The sequence below is a fragment of the Gymnoscopelus microlampas genome, assembly GCF_963454915.1.
Source record: "Gymnoscopelus microlampas genome assembly, chromosome: 9".
Taxonomy (NCBI): Eukaryota; Metazoa; Chordata; class Actinopteri; order Myctophiformes; family Myctophidae; genus Gymnoscopelus; species Gymnoscopelus microlampas.
The window spans coordinates 30,118,695-30,138,410 of NC_139946.1; the positions used below are offsets into that span (position 1 = coordinate 30,118,695).

At 43.0% G+C, this 19,716-nt stretch overlaps 1 protein-coding gene across 1 annotated transcript in view; it reads left to right on the plus strand.

The window, feature by feature from the left end:
• Positions 1-597: 597 nt before the first annotated feature.
• Positions 598-19,716, plus strand: part of rhpn1 (rhophilin, Rho GTPase binding protein 1) — a 31,533-nt gene continuing 12,414 nt past the window's right edge. Inside the window, exons 1-5 of the mRNA XM_084066892.1 lie at positions 598-792; positions 1,522-1,630; positions 8,061-8,176; positions 15,520-15,648; positions 19,126-19,201. Of these exons, the coding sequence (XP_083923018.1) occupies positions 767-792; positions 1,522-1,630; positions 8,061-8,176; positions 15,520-15,648; positions 19,126-19,201 (456 nt within the window). The 5' untranslated portion in view covers positions 598-766. The remainder of the gene's footprint in view (positions 793-1,521; positions 1,631-8,060; positions 8,177-15,519; positions 15,649-19,125; positions 19,202-19,716) is intronic.

The following is a 19,716-nucleotide window of genomic DNA, read 5'->3' on the forward strand; positions in this document are numbered from 1 at the left end:
TGACTTTAGCAGCCCGCCTCCTAGAAAATGTTCACAGAGAGTGTACACATTCAAGTGTTGCCATGTCCGCTTAGTATAAGCGACTTTGGGCTTGTTTTTCTGTAAAGTTGCTTGAAAATATTGGAATTTGCTTGCAGGTTGCGGATTTTCTTTTGACTTGTTTGTTTCTAAAGTGTAGTTGCTTATTTGGGCTTGTTTCCTAATGTTGTTTAAACCAGTGGTTCTCAAACATTTTCATGTCAAGGACCCCCAGAATATGTGTTTGTCAGACTCCCATACACAAGATTCATGTTGTTAGAATAATGTTTCAACAAAAATATTTCACATTTTGCACTTTCCCCTCCAAGATGTCTATGGAAATAGCAGATCTACAAGCTCGATGCGATTGCGACGCGTTGTGAGCTTGTAGATTGGCTATTTTCAAAAAGGCGATGTTAAGTGTGTGACCCAGTCGGCAGTCGCTTCTTTTGAGCTTGATTTCCTATACCTGGTTGCTAGTTTCTCTCGCAAAACCTGGCAACACTGTTCACAAGTTGCAGACAGCAAGCGGAGGAGGAGGAGGAGGAGGTAGCCTATCATGTAATGAATAGCAGAACATTTGAGCCTAACTTCTCTGTATGTTCCCATCATCTGCCTTCTGGAACTGTGTGTGTGTGTGTGTGTGTGTGTGTGTGTGCATCTTCCACTCTTCAGAGTCGGTGCATGAGGTTGTCTACGACATGTAGCCCCGGGTTAGAACGTACAGCCAATCTGTACTTTATGCACGATGGAGGAGCAACCTGCGACAATAAGGCAAGTGGTCGATCCTATTATTTAGGGTCCGAACAGAGGCAAACATATTAATAGGGACGATTTACAGTGATGGAAGAAGTACTCACATGTTTTACTCAAGTAAAAGTATCAATACTGCAATACAGATATACTCTGACTGTTACAAGTAGAAGTCCCGTATTCAAAATGTACTTGGGTAGAAGTACGAAAGTATCGGCATCAAAATATACTTAAAGTGCCAATGGTAAAAGTACTCATTGTGCATAATGTCCCATTTAACAAGTTAAAAATATGTACAAAATCTTTTGAAAATATGAGCTTGTAGATCTCCTATTTTTAAATGGCCGAAATATATAGGCTGAAGTGGTTGGTCAGTGTGTTTTGTAATCATAATCCAAATCTACAAAGTAACTAGCAACTAAAGTTTTCAAATAATTTTAGTGGAGCAATATTTGCCTCTTGAGATGTGGAGTAGAAGTATCGAAAATTGGAAATACTCCAGTAAAGTAAAAGTACCAAAAATGTTTACTTAAGTACAGTACATACAGTACAAGTATATTTACTTAGTTACTTTACACCACTGGGCAAACATATAGCAACGATTTATTATGCACATTTCTTTTCAAGTCATAGTAGAGTCGCTTTTGACCAGTTCATATTAAACCAGACCAGGCGGCTCGGTGGTGTCACTTATTTTTAATCAGGTGTTGTTGCACAATTATTACACCATCAACATTTTGCTCTCTGCAGAGATGAGGAGGAGACAGAGGAGTCCCTGTCAGAGGCAGCCGTCTCGGACGACGAGATGCCTTCAGCTTTATCCACGGAGGAGATCAGCCACAGCGGGAGCATCCGAAAGGTGAGACACCTGGAGAGTGGAGACCCACGGGCCACGACTACAGTGTTAATGTCACTCGGGGGGAGAGTGTACAAATGGATGGAACCGAATGGTTTCATTTGGTTCCATTTGTACACTTTCATAGTTACAGACCTGTAAGGGCATGCAATACTGTAGCTATATACCTTAACCGCACACACCAACACACACCAACATATATAATGCAAAACTATGCCTGTACACACAGAGATACAGACACGCACTGTCGCACATCCAACATGAGATCTAATCAAGTCACGACACCAAGTCAAGACACCAGCACCCAAAGGTGGTGTCTTCTCCCCCCCAGCACACACACACACACACACACACACACACACACACACACACACACACACACACACACACACACACACACACACACACACACACACACACACCCAACCATGATGTAGTCAGCATGCATGGTGGAGTGCATCCTTCCACCCAACACCACCCAACACCCATCCCGGTGGGGAGCTGCCAGCACCTATAATCCACCCAGGCACTCTGAGGATTACTGGACATGCGCTTGCTAGACAAACACCTTAGCTGGGTGAGAGAGAAGGAGAAAGATAAAGGAGTGAAACGGCGAGAAGTGTGGGGCAGCGCAAGTTGGCAGACAGGGACAGGGGCGGGGGTGGTGGTTTTGGTGATGGTGGGGGGTGAGGAGAAGGGAGTATGCCTGCGGCGTGTTTACGATATGGCCCACTCCATCCATCATGTTACAGTACAGTTGTTTACCTTGTGAGCATGAGGCGGGTGGTTTACTCTATGATGAACTGATGGGATTTTAGAGAGCAGTCCGTTGACAGTAGTCAGCCACGTACATGGCCCGGGCGGTGGCTGTTGCTGTCACCATGGCATGAGGTCTACTCTTTCCGTGATGAGACTGAAAGACGTGGGACTTAGAAGTTACGGCTGTTCAGATGAGGGCCCCTGACTTGATTGAGTCATTTTGTTGTTAAACATTAATGTTAAAGTCGAAACAACATTACTGTAGAATGAGTGACTGGTGAACTAATTTAGTTAAATGTGTATATATACTGTATATGGTGGTGGGAATGGAGAAGAGGTCAACACACTGACCACAAAGCAAGTGCCACAGTTACTGGAGGAGCAGAAGGGACGGATTAAAATGTGTGTAAAAAACATGGGTATCATAATAAGAATGCTGTACATGTATGGATTATGAGCTGTCTGCCCTTCATACTGTAGTATGAAGTACTCTCTCCACTGGGCCAGCACATAACGTCTAGAGAGACATCAATGTTTTTCAGAGAAATGTATTGCCAATTCGTTCACAATTATTTGCACCAGCAGGGAAAAGGTGCATTGAACCGAAGAGAAGTTTCTATTCCACGTAAATATATTAGTCAGTAGGCCTTATGTGCCACGAGGCACGAAGTGGATAGGCAACAGGTAATAATAGGCAGTAAAGTAGTGAATTCTTATCTGATCCGGAAACACATACTGTGTGACACCATGTGTTTCCAGTTCAAATCTGCTGCCAAACAAAATCAAATGAAGCTATGGGAAAGTGAAGAACAGGACACGATATGCCACTTCTGGAAACCTGAGCTAATTGTACTCAAGAGAACACAGACTATGGCACTGAGTGTAGGAACACATCGCATTTATACTTGTTCCTGGATGATCTCTCCTCACCAATATGTGGAGAGGTGTGCAACTTCTCACGTTTTCTTTGATTAAATCCCAATCTTTGTGTAAATGTTTTCACACCCTTGATATATCTGGCCCCTGGACTGGAACGTTTCCTATGTCCTGTCAAGTGTATAACTAACTCATGTCTGTAGTGTAGTCTATTCTAAAGATTGTTTTGCTTCACAGCCAGTGCTCAGAAGGCGGGGCTTCACCGTAACTATGGTTTCATGCTAGAATGGGATGTCACGATCAGTTCTGGAAAGGGGAGGGGGAAGGTGGGGGAGAGGCGGAGATTAGTAGCAAACTCTCTCAACCGCTCCCCCACCTGCCAGAACAGTCTGCTAGGTATTTCACACAGAAATGAAAATAATCAGAAAATGCTTTGAGTGGTGTTTTATACTGGCACGATGTAACTGTTTTACTGAATAAAATGTAATTTTGACCAAATTGTATGGTAGATTATGTTAATACTATATAATTTATACCATTGGGGTGGTTGTATTTTGTCTCCCTGCTCTTCTATTGAGACATTTAGAATTGTGTCAAAGGTCATGTCTCACCTAACAGGATCTGACATGAATTTAGACCTGATGGTCAAGATTCAATTTACCCCTGAGCAAGCAGGCAGGCTCAATGGTAGAAATGTCAGGAAACCGGGTTCAAATCCGGGGTAGAAGAGGAAAGTTACATAGTGCAGCTTTAAGCTAAAGCGTTTCAAGCATGTTTTAGACCTTAAAAATGTATGTTTTTGAAAAATGGTATAAAAAAAAAAAGTCACCTTTTAAAATGTTTAAGGCAACCGATTGCTAATTTATTTTTGAATTTCTGCTAACTTATTGGGGTTCACAGTGTGTTAGCATTTGGCATCACTTTAAATGGACATGGGACGTTTGACTGTCTGTGACATCCATTTGCGTGAGATCAGTACACCAGTAGTAGATAGATTGAAATGTGCACAATATGATGGGGCTTAGTCAGGGGCGTCACAGGCTCTCAGAAGGTGGGGGGTGGACTTTTGGTGGACGCATTCATGTGCGCGAAGCGTTTTTGGGCGGATTTTGATACTTCTTTTTTTTGTTTTTGGCTACTTTATTTTGGTTTTAGGGTTAGGGTTAGGTTAGGGTTATGTTATTTAATTCTTATTTTTGCCTGATTTTACTGATTTATTATCAAAACATTTGAAATTAATTAAAATATATATATATATATATTTTTGCAAAATCGATTGGGTGGGCCAGCTTTCTATGTAGGTGGGCCACGGCCCACCCAGGCCCACCCATGGCTGCAACCCTGATAGACATGATGAAAACAGAGCTATACTGTCCAATTTGATAATACTGTACAATACTAAATACTCTAAAACCAGTTCACCCGTGATGCAAGCTTGTACATCTGCTATTTTTGTGCAGTATTTCAACATTGTTTTTATACTTTTGATTTTTTAAGACAAATGTTCTCTTCTGGGGGTCCCTGGCACAAAACATTTTCAGATGGGGGTCCATGACTAAAATCAAATGTATTAAACTATTTTGAAAATAGCTCACAACGTGTCGAATCGCTTGTGAGCTTGTAGATCGGCTATTTTCAAATAGCCAAAGTTTAAATAGGGCTGAAGTGGTTTATGTATGTTTTGTCATAATAATTAAAATCTACAAAGCAACTAGTATAGTGACTAAAGTTTTTAAATAATTGTAATGGAGTAAAAGTATAATTGCCTCTGAGATGTATTGGAATAGAAGTAAAAGTATTGCAAATTGGAATACTCCAGTCAAGTAAAAAAAGACCTTAAAATTATACTCAAGTACAGTACTTGAGTACATGTACTTAGTTACTTTCCACCACCGTCAGCATTAGATTAATTACTTACTCACCGTCTACAAAGATGACAAAAGAGAACACACTTTTGTTCCATAGGCCCACATTGTCTTGGTTTCAGAGAGCATGGTGGTAAATATGAACTTTTGCCCCAAAGTCTTTATATTCCATAATGTCCCACATCCGTGTGTTGTTTACTTTTTACTCAAGCTAAACATGGAGTTTGACTGTTTGAGAACGTAGGCTTGACGTTGGTCAAGCGGCCCCCAGAAATCTGGTTCCTTTCAAAACGATGTGCATTTCAAAATAAGAGTTTTTTTTAAATCTATACTTGGAATGTTATAATTCAACACACCTTTTATTTTGAAATACTACTGGAAATAGAAGTAGCCCGGTAGCCTAGTTGAAACTGCTTCACGCTATTGGGATGAAATCAGCAGTTTTATGTTATGGAACGGGAAAAAAAGAAAAACAGCCAGACAAAAAGTGGGGGGTATGAAGTCACGGATCTGTGAGAGTGAGGGTGTCGCGTCGTACGCACAGTGAATGGGCGTGACGCCCCTGGGCTTAGTGCTAGTGTACTGGTCTATACTGAGGTGTCTGTGACACCTTGAGCTGCAGATACAGAGCCATGTGACAGCAAGGAAAATGCAGACTGCAACACATGTGTAGGCCTGTCACAATTATTACATAATCGCCTAATCGCAATCATTTGAGATAATCGCAATTATATTGCATAATCGTTTCCATGTTGAAACATTTTCATACATTTTGAAACTTTTTACAAAAATTGCAGAAATAGCAGATCTACAAACAAAAAATCTTTGGAAATTATATTAAAAAATGTCAGTAATTTCTTTCTGTATACATAAGTTATTTGTCATATCTGACCTGTGTCATTTGTGATTGCGAAGCCTAAAAACCAAACAGATTTTTTTATTGTTTTCATATGTTCCAATGTTCAATGCCAAAAACACAATTAAATAATTAATGGCAATTATTTGTGACAATTACTCGTCAACTTTAATTTGTAATCATGACAGCCCTGTACATGTGTTGTCACGTCATCACATCAGCTGAACGGTTTATGATACAGTAGGCATGCATGGCAAAGGTTTGTGTTGTGTGTGACGTCAGACCTGAGCTCTGGTCAGCCTATATTAGGTGGTGTTGGGTGGAAGGAGAGAGTTGCAGAGGGAAGAGAGAGACGACGTAGAGAGTGATAAGGCATAAAGACAGACTGGGTTTTAGCGAGACAAGTAAGTAGGTCTGAGTGGCCTTCTGTCTGTTTCGGGCCAGGAACAAGGGTCCCTACCTCTTTTTTAATGCACTAGACCCCTCGGAGATGGATTACTGAGGTGGAGCGCAACACCTACCATCAGATCCCAGTACTTACCGCACGTCTTAGTAGTTAGCCAGGTCGTGCAACTCGCACTAAGTTGTTGGTGCCCGGGCTGGGATCAAACCCAGAACCTTGTTGTCCAAAGGCGAGTGCTCTACCGACTGAGTTACCCAGACACGTAGATAGACATACAAATAGAATAATAGAGGGAACAATGTTGCACTGGACGGTGACCAAAGAGAAGGGAGGACCAGAGACAGCCGGTCACGCTGCTGTGGCAGTCGGGCACAAGGTGTACTCCTTTGGAGGGTCCATGTACAACTTGGATCAGATTCAGGTGCACATCTTCAATACAGTGTCTTTGCACTGGATGAAGTTACCCACAGTGACCAATGGAAGAGGAGAACATCCCCTTGAGGTTCCATCTATGCGCTACAGCCACACAGCTGTGCCAGTGGAAGATGTCATCTACATCTGGGGGGGTGTTACTACATGGCAGGACTGCTACACAAGGAAGTTTTGCAATGTGCTTTATGCATTTGATGTTGACACCCACAGGTGGTTCAAGCCCAAGATTTCCGGGATTGTTCCAGAGGCGAGGTACAACCACTCAGCCTGTGTTTTGGGGAAGGTCATGTATATCTGTGGAGGATACACCCAGCTTATACGGCCACGGCCTAATGATATTTACAAGTTGGACACTACCACAATGGTCTGGTCTTTAATTAACACCAGAGGCACACCTGCTTCATCAAGTCACTCTGCCACTATCATTGGGACAAAGATGTTTGTATTTGGGGGCGTAGCGGAGGATGAGGACCTTTACGACAACATTAGAGTGTTTGACACAGAGACCAACTGCTGGCAGAGCATGCCTTCTGCACAGCTTCTGCCAGAAGGACGCATGTGTCATTCAGCCTTTGCCTACAATGGAGAGCTGTACATAATTGGTGGCGACAACTGGAACCAGATCATCAATGATTTTTGGAAATTCAATCCAGAGACCTTCTCCTGGAAGGAGGTTGAGTCCAAGGGGAAAAGCCCGTGTAGGATGTCTCGGATGTGCTGTTGCATTTTGGGAGACCGTATCATCCTCTTTGGAGGATACAGATATATATACACACCTGTTCCAGTGGATGGCCTGTACATCTTAGAATTAAATCCCAGTCTGAAGACGTTATGCAAACTAACAGTTATTAAGTATGGTCTGGATCAGTCTGGACTCCCACACGACATCAGATGGGAATTGGCAGCCATGACTAGTAACGGCAACAGATGACAACGTTCCATAAACTTCCATAAATATATATATTTTTGTGTGTTTTTTGTTTGTATAAATGATTCTTTAATAATTTTAGTAGTCCTACATTTAACACGCTGCCAGTCTGAGCCAGTCATAAGCACAGACATACTGTGCAGTATTCACATCTGTGAAAACATAGGCTAGCTGTTTCAGAATCTGTCTGCACAATATACTCACTGTGATGACTGACGGAGCAGTGCACGTAGAGACACACGCGGCACTGTTTTGGATTCTGCGGTAATTCCTCTCTCTGTCTCTTCTCTCTCTCTCTCTCTCACTGTATCCAGGGATGTGACCCTTTTGCCCAGACTCAGCGCAGTAGGCTGCAGCATCGACGGGCCCGCATCAACCAGCAGATCAACAAGGAGATGCGCATGAGAGCTGGTGCCGAGAACCTCTTCAGGTGAGACGGCCGGAGTATATTAAACCGAGGGTTCGCTCCCGGCTGTCGGGACCCAAGCGTCTGATGTATGGTGTCTGGCCAGTGCCGACTGCTGTTGGCAACTCTGCAAGTACACAGAGGAGTCTAATACTTTACTGCCAAGTATGAGTTACACACCAAAGGAATTGTTGGCCTGTGATACAGCGACAAGCCTTATATAAAACTGCATTTTAAATGTTGCATTATTGCCAGAACGTGTACAATGGCATTCACACACAGTAGACTAAACTAGACAGCAGGCATATGTCTAAATCTTTACCTAAAAGTGCTAAAATATTGAGTAAATCAAGTTTTGTCTGCAATTGTCTGCATCTGTCCGCTGCATAGGTAACCAAAATGGGACACAGGGCAGTGAGCTAGCTGTTGTTGAGTAAGTCAGCATAGCAACAGTTCTCTTTTTTTCATAAAGCATGGCTCGTTTTTACAGGATAGTAAACACAGCTGGTATACCTGTTGGACCAATCAGATGGGTTTGGCAGGAACTACTGTATTTGTAGTTGTACAGCCCTCAGTATGTGTTCCTCTTTATTAAGTTAAGGAAGCTGTTCTAAGCTGTTTTAAGCTTTAAGGAACCTAGATGCATTATGATCAAGGTTTTTTGTTGTTGTCAGAAATATCAACTAGAGGTTGTAACGAGTCAAAGCAGACTAGATCAAAGGTTGACACCACAGAAGACGTGAGAAGCCTCCCGTTTAAGGCCAGTCCACACCGATGCAACTCCTTGCAACTGCAACTACATGCACTCATTATCGCCAAATGGCAGTTGCAAGTAGTTGCATTGGTGTGGAATGGCCTAAAAACGGCTTTGTTGCGCGTAAATCAATCAGTTATTAATTATAGGAACTAGAGGTTTGGGCCACTTCTAGTCCCAACCTCCCAACCTCCCAACCTCACGACCCACCTGCTGTCAAATAGAAAGCCTTTCTTGAGGTCAAAAGAAGTCAGACTTCCTGTATCTGGTTGCTATGGCAACCTGCCAGATCAGGCTGAGGGTCTGATAGGCAAATCAGAAAATCAATCAAGCCGAGAGTCTGATCACTGATCATGGTGGGGTAAGATGCCTAAATAATAGCCAGAGCTCTGATCAACAGTCTGTGACAGGTCTTGAAGGCATGTGGAGTGATCCTGTGCTTGCGAATCCCGGACGAACTTCGGAGCTTTTGTCAATTATAGTAGTAGGATACATGACAGTCTCATTGAGTTCTCCACCCTGCCGTGTGTCTTGTTTTTATTATTTGCTGTGTGTGACAGCGTTGTCATCATGTGCTAGAGCCCTGTGTTATTGTGACACTCTTGGTGGCAGAGGATGAGTCTGATGAACCAACAAACCCCCAGTCCCATGGTGGGAAAAGGTCAGGGTTCACCCCCCCAGCACCGCCCAGTTTTATGACACTGTTTGTGTTTCATTGTGTATGTGTCTGTCTCTTTCTGCTCGTATGTGTCTGTGTAATAGTTGTGTATATGTGTCACTTGTGTGTCTGTGTCTACTCTGTACTAGTTTTTATTCATAAGTGTTTTGCCTGTATGCATCTATTTTGCTTAGCTTGTGCTGTGTGTTTGTGTGTGCGTGTGTTGAGTGTAGACAGCTGTGTTTTTCCTGTTAATACTTTCCATACAGCGTCTGATCTGACATACACGAAACATAGCCAGCCCTGCTGCAGTTTGCATAACTCCACTGGCCTTGCGTCAACGCAGCCAGCTGTCACTCACACAGTTAACAGTTTTACTAGCGGAGAGAAAGGAATAAAAAATAAAAAAACCCGAAGGGGCTGGAACATCAAAGCCTTCGCTCCAAAAACATCAGCGTCATCTTTATCCCCCAAGTCCAGCGGCAGCTCCTCTGTCTCTCCGTCTCAGTCTGTATGTCTGTAGTTCTGATGAAGATCACGTTAGCTGCAAACGTCATGTATCTGGTGTTAATAAATGACGCCTTTGGAGCGGCACACAGTCTGCTTAGCGGGCTTAACCCCATCCTGCTGTTTCAAACTCTGTCCAGCACCTGTTGCAGTTCAGGATGTATGTGTGTGATGGTCATTGCACCGAGTTGCAGTAGTGCAATTATCTGCCGTACAGCTTGTTTGCTACAAGTCCAGCTGAGTGTGTTGGGACTGGAACCTTGCCCATCACACGTCAAAGCAGGGAAACAATTTCCAGTCTCTCTCTCTCTCTCTCTCTCTCTCTCTCTCTCTCTCTCTCTCTCTCTCTCTCTCTCTCTCTCTCTCTCTCTCTCTCTCTCTACGTTCATCCGAGTAAGAGAGGCGTTAGTGGACATGTGACTCACTACTACTATGACTGTTGCTGTGTCAGGATCTAATATATCAACACAGAAAACAACAGCGCCTCTAATTACATGACAGCCGATCCCCAGGGGCCCACATCACGCACACACACACACACACACACACGCACACACACACGCCCGCCCACACACACACACACACACACACACACACACACACACACCCACACACACACACACACACACACACACGCCCACACACATACCACCCACACACTTGTTTGGCTGTGCACCTTATTAAGTTTGAAGAAGAGTTTACTCATGGAGGAGGAAATCAAACAATATATCTGCAGGCTCATTGTTGAATCAGGGAGGGGGTTGTGGACCTTTTTCGTTCCCCCGGCTATGTTTGTTTCACTTGGTCCCATCTCTCGGAAAGATCCATGACTCAGTTTAGGGGAAATAAAACAATCTTTCTCTCTCTCACACGCACACTCGCAGTCACGCCTCCCCTTCTATTGGGACAGCGGGGGGGGGGGGGGGGCAGACAAAGAGGCCCCCCGCACAGGCCTGCCTCTAATCAACAGGCTTTGTGTCTTCCTGTTGTTCCCATACGGAGCCATGGGAACCTCATCCTTGGTTATTATTGGTCTAGAATTGTCAGATCCCTTATTTTTTAACCTCATGAACCCTAGCGTCCCTATTCTGGGGTGAATATTCTGCAGACATATCAGATCTACAAGCTCAACCTCAAGCTCACGTGTCGCGACTCGACGCGTTGAGAGCTTGTACATTGGCTATTTTTGGGAAGAGATTTGGTGTTGAGAGAGAAGAGGTCTTTCTGTTACACTCTCTTTGTTTCCCACTTTCCTTCTGCCCCTCTCTCATTCTCTGTCTCTCACTCACACTCTCACACACACACACACACACACACACACACACACACACACACACACACACACACACACACACACACACACATACAAAAAACATAAACATCTCTGTGGAACTGGGTCGAGGGGAGTATAGAACTCTAATGAGACTTGGGTTGAAAGGGGGGGGGGGGGGGTGTAAATCATCAGAGCTTGTGATTGGCTGATGAAGACGTCATTTTGTAACTGGGGGTGGTGTTATCTGTTGCTACTCAACTAACTAATCTGGGTCTGGTTGCTGACACGCGCTAGTTCATATAAAAAAACAACTCTTTAACAGAAAGGGGTCATTTTCTGGTTATCTGGCGCTTTTTCTTCCCCTCTCAGCAAAGTCCACACATAATTTCTTTCCCCTGGACAGTGTGTGTTGGCAGTGTGTTGTGCAGTGTGTGTATGTGTAAAGGGGATATTTGGCAGGCCTTTTTTAAGCTGACTAATCAGATTGTCCTTGGCCTGACCCCAGAGAGGTGTGTGTGCTCGCTCTGGTACATCTTGTGAGGACCATATGAGGACCAAATGTCTTCAAAAACATACAGTAGAAAGATGAGGATTATTGTGGGAAGTGAGGACTGTTCCTGTGTGTGTGTGTGTGTGTGTGTGTGTGTGTGTGTGTGTGTGTGTGTGTGTGTGTGTGTGTGTGTGTGTGTGTGTGTGTGTGTGTGTGTGTGTGTGTGTGTGTGTGTGTGTGTGTGTGTGTGTGTGTGTGTGTGTGTGTGTGTGTGTGTGTGTGTGTGTGTGATAAAGTGACAATGTTTGTGTCAACCCGGAATGTTTGTGTCAACCCGGAACGTTTATTTGTCACGCTCCCCGTGTAAAGACCTTTGGGCGGAACATTAGGCCAAGGTTTAAGGTTAGACGAAGGTGTAGTGGTGAGAGTTAAGTTTAGGGTTAGGTGTTGGATTTTGGATATGGTAATATCGTGATATGGCATAAGTGTTGTCTTCTGGTTTTAAAGGCTGCATTACATAAAATGATGTACGGTAATTCTCTGAATTTACCTGACTGTTCAAGCTGTTATATTCTTTGCCTTACCAACTTCATTATTAAATAATTACTGATGAGTATTTGTCAAAAATCTCATGGTGAAAGCCCCAGCAGTCAATATCTAACCCTTGGTTTCCTATCTAAACCCTTGGTTTCCTAATCTGCTCTGTTACACTGACTCCCTCTCCTCTGTGAGTTGCCAGCTTTGGGAATGTAGTGCGTTTGTGTACCCGGAAGTTGAGACGCACTGTGATTGGCCAGTAGTCACTTTGAGTGGCAGTTGGGGCAAACGCAGTCAGTGGGGCAGACGCAGTCCTCACCAATAATATTTACTATTCTGTCCCTATCGGTACATAACTCGGACGGCGCTTAGTCGACTAGCAGACCATCGGCTGGTCGTCGCGGGCACTCGCTATTGTGGGGCATTTCGCTCTTAGAATAACTACCTTTTATCCTGGAAATACATGGGGTCTGAGTAGACCATTGGTTCTCAAAGTGGGGTCCGGGGACGCCCAGGGGTCCTAGGGGGGAGTACCAGGGGCTAATCCCAACCTCTGAATGCCTAATATTAACCCTAACTCCCTAATCCCAATATCTGAATGCTTAACACTAACCCTAACCCCCTAATCCCAATCTCTGAATGCCTAATACTAACCCTAACCCCAACCTGAAATTTCTGAAGTTTTTCAATACTTGTGGGGACATTTGGTCCCCACAAGTATAGTTGTAAAAGTACACACACACACACACACACACACACACACACACACACACACACACACACACACACACACACACACACACACACACACACACACACACACACACACACACACACACACACACACACACACACACACACACACACACACACACACACACACACCTACCTACATACATCAGGCTCAGAAGCCCGTCATATCAAGGCTCCAGTGGTGCCACTATATATGTCTATGTCTATATGTCTATGAATTGAATACCAAGGCCCTCATTGGAAACAAGTCCGCAAGGACTTTTATGAACGGACCTGTTAGACAAAGTAATTTAAATGTAAATGTGTTGTTTTACATTCTTTTGCCTAATAAAATATTCAATCAATCAATCAATCAGTGATTGTCTGTGATTGCGTAACCACGGGGATTACCCTGGCCAGTGTATAGCATAGCACCAGCTACCGTGACAACCTAGCAGTGCCTCAAGATTTACAGGAACGTGTGTTAACATCAGACCCCCTAGACACACACACACACACACACACACACACACACACACACACACACACACACACACACACACACACATGCATACCGCAACAACATAAGCTTTACACACCACTCTCCTTTGTTTAGAAGAGCAGTGAATGGAGTGACGGAAGAGAGGGCGTGAATAAATGAGAGCGAGAGGTCTCCACCAAAAGGTTGTTTGTGTGGCTTCTTGTTTGTGGTTTGTAGAAAGTACTTTTTTTTTTGAAGATTAACCCACTTTCAATCTTGTGTCCCTTTATTGGGCATGTCATCATAGGCAACATTTTCTAACATTTACAAAAATGTAAAAGAAAATTGTGGATCTACAAGCTCACAACGATGCGTTGTGAGCTTGCTATTTGTTGCACAACATAGTATATAAGGCGGAAGTAGTTAAGGCTGAAGTAGTTAAGACGACCTATGGCTATGTTTAGGAAATGCTCATTTAAATCCAGCAGCATTATTAGCATAATTTACAATTTAGGCATTTATCTATCTAGAGCGACTTATCTAGAGCAAGGTAAACACATACATCAAATGCAGAGAGAGTGTGTAGTGCCTCAGTAATCTAGGACCATAGGTAAACCAAGAACCTAGTACAAATTAGTCTTTATCAAACTAGCCATAATAATGATCATCCATAAAATAAGATTATAAGACACATTTTTAATGACACTGTACCTAAAGGGAAATGGAGCATTTACCTACTGTATGTGGCAAAGTTCCGAAATTTTCTTACGTCACAACACGTTTACATTTTCTATTTAATGAGCACATCATTTTGCCTGAAACCTGCAGAACTCTGCTTACTCACTTCTGGCCTCAGGGCTACAGTAATTGATGAAGAGCTTTATCCAACAATAGCTACAGATTGGCCTACAGTGATTGATTAAGTGCTTTATCCAATAGCTATAGATTGCACAGGGAAGCCATGCTGTTACTGTCTTGTTTTATTCTGCTAGCATGCTAAATATGTGTTAGAAAAGTTGTGAGGCAGACGACAGCTAGCATAGCACCTGGAGCTTGCTGAGAGCGGGGAACTAAAATGACAAATGTGATTATGTGAGGTAATTAAAAGTTTTGTTTGTATAGTTTTTGTTACATTTTCTGTGGTCTGGTATCTGGATCCATCACAATGAAAGCACATGTGGAGATAATGTTTCTGTTCTAGGCTAGTGAATACATTTGCAAACACAGTTGGACTAGCTGAAGGCAGACTGCAGCATAACCCTCTGGCGTTTTACCTCTTTTTCTCCCTAATTTAGTCATTATGCCATTTAATTCCTCCCTACACAGATGTGTGTGTTGAATCCTACTGACACACCTGCCAGTGAGGAGCCCCAACGTAGCCTTCGTACTACTCCTCCCGCCCAACACTCCCTGCTGCCCCAGCCCATAGGAGTATGTGCAGTGACAAATATCACCCTTCCGGCCCTCTATATCCCGCACACGGGAGAGGGAAGGCTGCCCCACCGCGGAGGCTGCCCACCCAGCCTCCGCGGTGGTGGGCAGGCACTTTACCACTGTGCCACCCGAGCGCTCTACCTACGAGTCTAAAGCACATTCAGGATATTAAAACATTTGCTACTACAGTCAAGTCAATTTGGGCAGAAATGTAATCATGAGTAATGACACCAAAATATTATCATTTATGTATTTGGGTTCATGTCATACATGTTTGGTGCTAATTGTATTTCGGTTTGTGTGCTGTCATGGATGGCTGTTGTTGTCATGGAGGCCTGTCGAGGAGGGCTGTTTCTCCTGTTGTTTAAAACTATGTCCATCAAGGGACTGCTGTTGGAAATTACCTTATGGCTATATACTGTACATATGCAAACAGTCAGTCAATGTTTCTCTGTACTTGTCCCGTGCACATAAAGTAAAGTAATGTGTGTTGTGTTGCAGGGCGACCACCAACAACAAGGTGAAGGAGACCGTGGCTCTGGAGCTGAGCTTCGTCAACTCCAACCTGCAGCTGCTCAAAGAGGAGCTGGAGGAGCTCAACAGCAACATGGAGGTCTACCAGACCGAGAGGTACACACGCACGCACGCACGCACACACACACACACACACACACACTAGTCTTTTGCCTCATTACTATTTGGACTTGGCATTCCAGGCCACCCTCTTTAGCCTGACGAGTGCCATAATTAGAGAAAACAAGCGCCCATTGCTTTTTGCTTTCTACTTTACACCACATTACGCCACATGTGTGCACAAGTATGGTGTGCATATGTGCACTCGTGTGTGTGTGTGTGTGTGTGTGTGTGTGTGTGTGTGTGTGTGTGTGTGTGTGTGTGTGTGTGTGTGTGTGTGTGTGTGTGTGTGTGTGTGTGTGTGTGTGTGTGTGTGTGTGTGTGTGTGTGTGTGTATAGATAGATAAATGGATGACAGACAGACAGACCTTTATTGATCCCACAGGGGGAAATTGAGTTGTCATGGCATTGCCCCAGTTATGAAACACAGGACAGATACAGAAAATAAAACATAGTCAACAGGTAGTCAATGCACGTGGCATTGATCATTGTGTCCAAAAGTGTGATTTATTCTTCATTGCGCAGAGTAGCAGAGCTGCAAGCTCACAACGTGTCACATTGTAAGCTTGTAGATCTGCTATTTTCCTTACTGTGCACGTGTTTTAGCCAGGCATATAGGAGATTTTCCCTCTGCAGCTCAGGTTCACAAGTTGGTCAAATCCCCTGATTAGAGCATCATTAATTGTGTGTGTGTGTGTGTGTGTGTGTGTGTGTGTGTGTGTGTGTGTGTGTGTGTGTGTGTGTGTGTGTGTGTGTGTGTGTGTGTGTGTGTGTGTGTGTGTGTGTGTCTTTGGGAGTGTGAGGGTTAATGCCGGGCTTTGGCTTATTAGAGGGATGAAGGGCAGAGCAACAGGCCTTGTGGGTTTGGGGACAGATGGTAGAGACTCTGGATGGATGTTTTATACAATTTTGGCATTTAGCAGACACTCTTTATCCAGAGTGACTTATATTAAGCAAGGTAAACACATAGTTAAATGCAGAGAGACAGTGTAGTGCCTCATAGTAATCTAGGATCATAGGTAAACCAAGAACCTAGCATCAGTCTAAACAATATAATAAAAAGTCTGTGCATTGAAACTATAGACACTATAGGATGCCAGGTAAAAGAAATAAACAAATTAACCTAACATCTGTCTAAATAATATGCTATCTAAATTACATTTTAACCTCTGCATAAGACCGCATGGTCAGCAAGGCTAGGGCAAGTGCTACGGGCTAAGGTGGAGTCTGACCAGCACAATATTGTGTAACCGCTTTTTTCCCCATCTACACCAAATCTCTTTGGCCAAAAATAGCAGGTCTACAGGCTCAAAATGCGATGAGATTTGGTGTAGATGGAAAAAAGTGGTCTGAGCAGGGTTTTAACTCAAGACGGTTCACTAAGACTAGAGGGTTTAAGTGGTTAATCCTATATACTGACGTACGATTAACAAATATAGCCGAGCTACAAGCTTGACTTTTTTCACTATTATTAATATCTATATCTATATATATATCTATATCTATATCTATATCTATATCTATATCTATATCTATATCTATATCTATATCTATATCTATATCTATGTATATATATATATATATATATATATATATATATATATTTATATATTTTTTTACAAATTGTTGACAGTTGTATTGATGACAAAATAAGGACACCAGATTGAAAGAAAATAGGTTATCTTTCTATTTTCAGTTTGTTATTTTTAATTGAATATGGCAGCCATATTTGGAGGATGGATCACGTTCTTAAAGAACGAGTATTTTCTTACGTAATTAGTCTTTAGCTATTAGCATGAATCTTAAACCAACCAGATAACTCTGGATTTAATACTTATTTTTTTGCTGTCCTCCAACAACAGCACACTTCCAATGACTAGATTTTTACTTGTCATTTTCCTTCCTTCAGTCACATCTCAAACAAGTTATAAATGACTGTAGCTATAGCTACACTAGAAATGTGGCCTACCCCTCCCATGCTAATTCTTCCCAGGATGACATCCTGGGGCGGCAGTGGCTCAGGAGGTAGCCGTCTGGGAGACAGAAGGTTCCCAGTTCGATCCTGTCGCCTCATACAGTAGATGCCTGTCAAAGTGTCCTTGAGCAAGACACTGAACCTCTTAACTGCTCTGGCTGAGCAGGTTGGTGCCTTGAATGTGTACCGCATTGTAGCAGCATTGTTAGAAGGTATCCCACCGTTTTGGTGTGTGAATGTGAAGTACATTGTGAAGCGCAAGTGAAGCGGTCGGAAAGACTTGAAAACGCGCTATATAAATGTGGTCCATTTACAGTACCGTTTACGCCAAGGGGAAATTTGGAATGTTTTTTTCAAACGCTGCTATTTGCTCACATAGATCATAGATCTTTGAGAGCACAATACAACTCAATACAACTCAAGAGGACAAATTGTTGCCCCCCCGCATGAAAGGGCCATGAAACCCTAGGCTGATTTGTTGTTTGTTTTCCAGTTCAGGTTAAAAACTACAGATTGAAAACAAGGCAGACTAGTAAGCAATGCAGCTGCAGCTATTCAAATGTATAATGGGTTGTTAGACTTGTGTGCCCAGAGCCATGAGTGTGCCACGGTCAATGCTTGCATATTCACCCACCTAATATCTAACCACACCCATAATCTTATTAGCTGCAGCTGTGTTGATTACATCACAAAATACTATAAGGTCAATCTTATGCAGCCTGCCATGTTTTACTGTGCTGTAATTTTGTAACCTGAACTGGAATCAAACCACTAAATCCGCCTAGGGCTACATGCATCCCTCTTTAAGATTTTGTCATTTTGAATAGGACTTTCTTTTTGTCTGTGGTAAGTTGATACGTGAGTCAGGCATTCAGCAGAACAGAAGAATATCTTGTTTTGGAGGTCATGTGCAACTGCACATGACCTTTGATGAAAAAATAACAGCCTCGTGTTTTGCTAGTGGCACTGCATATGGTGCTGTGACAAGCCACCAGTAGACACATCTCATACTACTGACAAAGCACATGTACACTACTGTACAGACACACATTGCAGGTATTTGTTTTTAGCTCCTGCTCATTTGACTACTTTGTCTCATCTGTTTAAGGAAATAGGTAGCTGATATATTGCACTTTTACCTTAGCGCTAGGTATGCTCTTGGTTGCTTGTTATTGCAGAAAATGCACTTATAACCTCTGGTGATTAGTAGCTTTCGTTCCCTACCTTTGTTGATTGCACTTATTGTAAGTCGCTTTGGATAAAAGCGTCTGCTAAATGACTGTAATGTAATGTAATGTAATGTAATGTAATTGCAGAACATTCTAAATTGTAGAACATACTGTACATCTACAGTATATACCAGACTGCTCATGTACTGTCCGAAAAATGTCAGCCTTTAATTTTGTGGAAGTAATGTGTTTAATGTGTGTAATTTACAATATGAAGGTGAAGTATCCTGCACGGCATGTGTTTATGTTTACATTTTGCTTGACTCACAGCGAGGGAGTCAATGTTCCCATGATCCCCCTCGGCTTGAAAGAAACAAAGGAAGTGGACTTCACAGTCTCTATTCAGGTGAGGAGAGAGTGCATCTGTCATCAAATTATCTGAATACATTAAAATGCCCAAGTAATCACAAACAGCTACTCAAGTGTGTGTGTGTGTGTGTGTGTGTGTGTGTGTGTGTGTGTGTGTGTGTGTGTGTGTGTGTGTGTGTGTGTGTGTGTGTGTGTGTGTGTTTTTGTAAACCACATCTCTTTACCAACACCTTTTACTAACTGGATAAAGTCATGACCTTAACATGAGCTAACGTAATAAGTCCTCCCCTGATCCGTCCAATATAACCGTAGTGCTGCAAAGCTACTTTCAGTTGGGTTAAGGTCCAGGATAGTTAGATTAAGTGTTGACAGGTCTCTTCCCTGCACAAGTGAATAATCACGGCAACGCATTTCATCAGTTATAAACCTTTTATAGTCGGCGTAATGTGCCTCCAGGTTAGATTTATAGTTTGCAAAAGGCCTGCTGCCAAAGTGTGCTGTTCTAAGTCAGTGAAAATGCTGTCGAGCAGAGACTGGAATGGAAACAAAGCC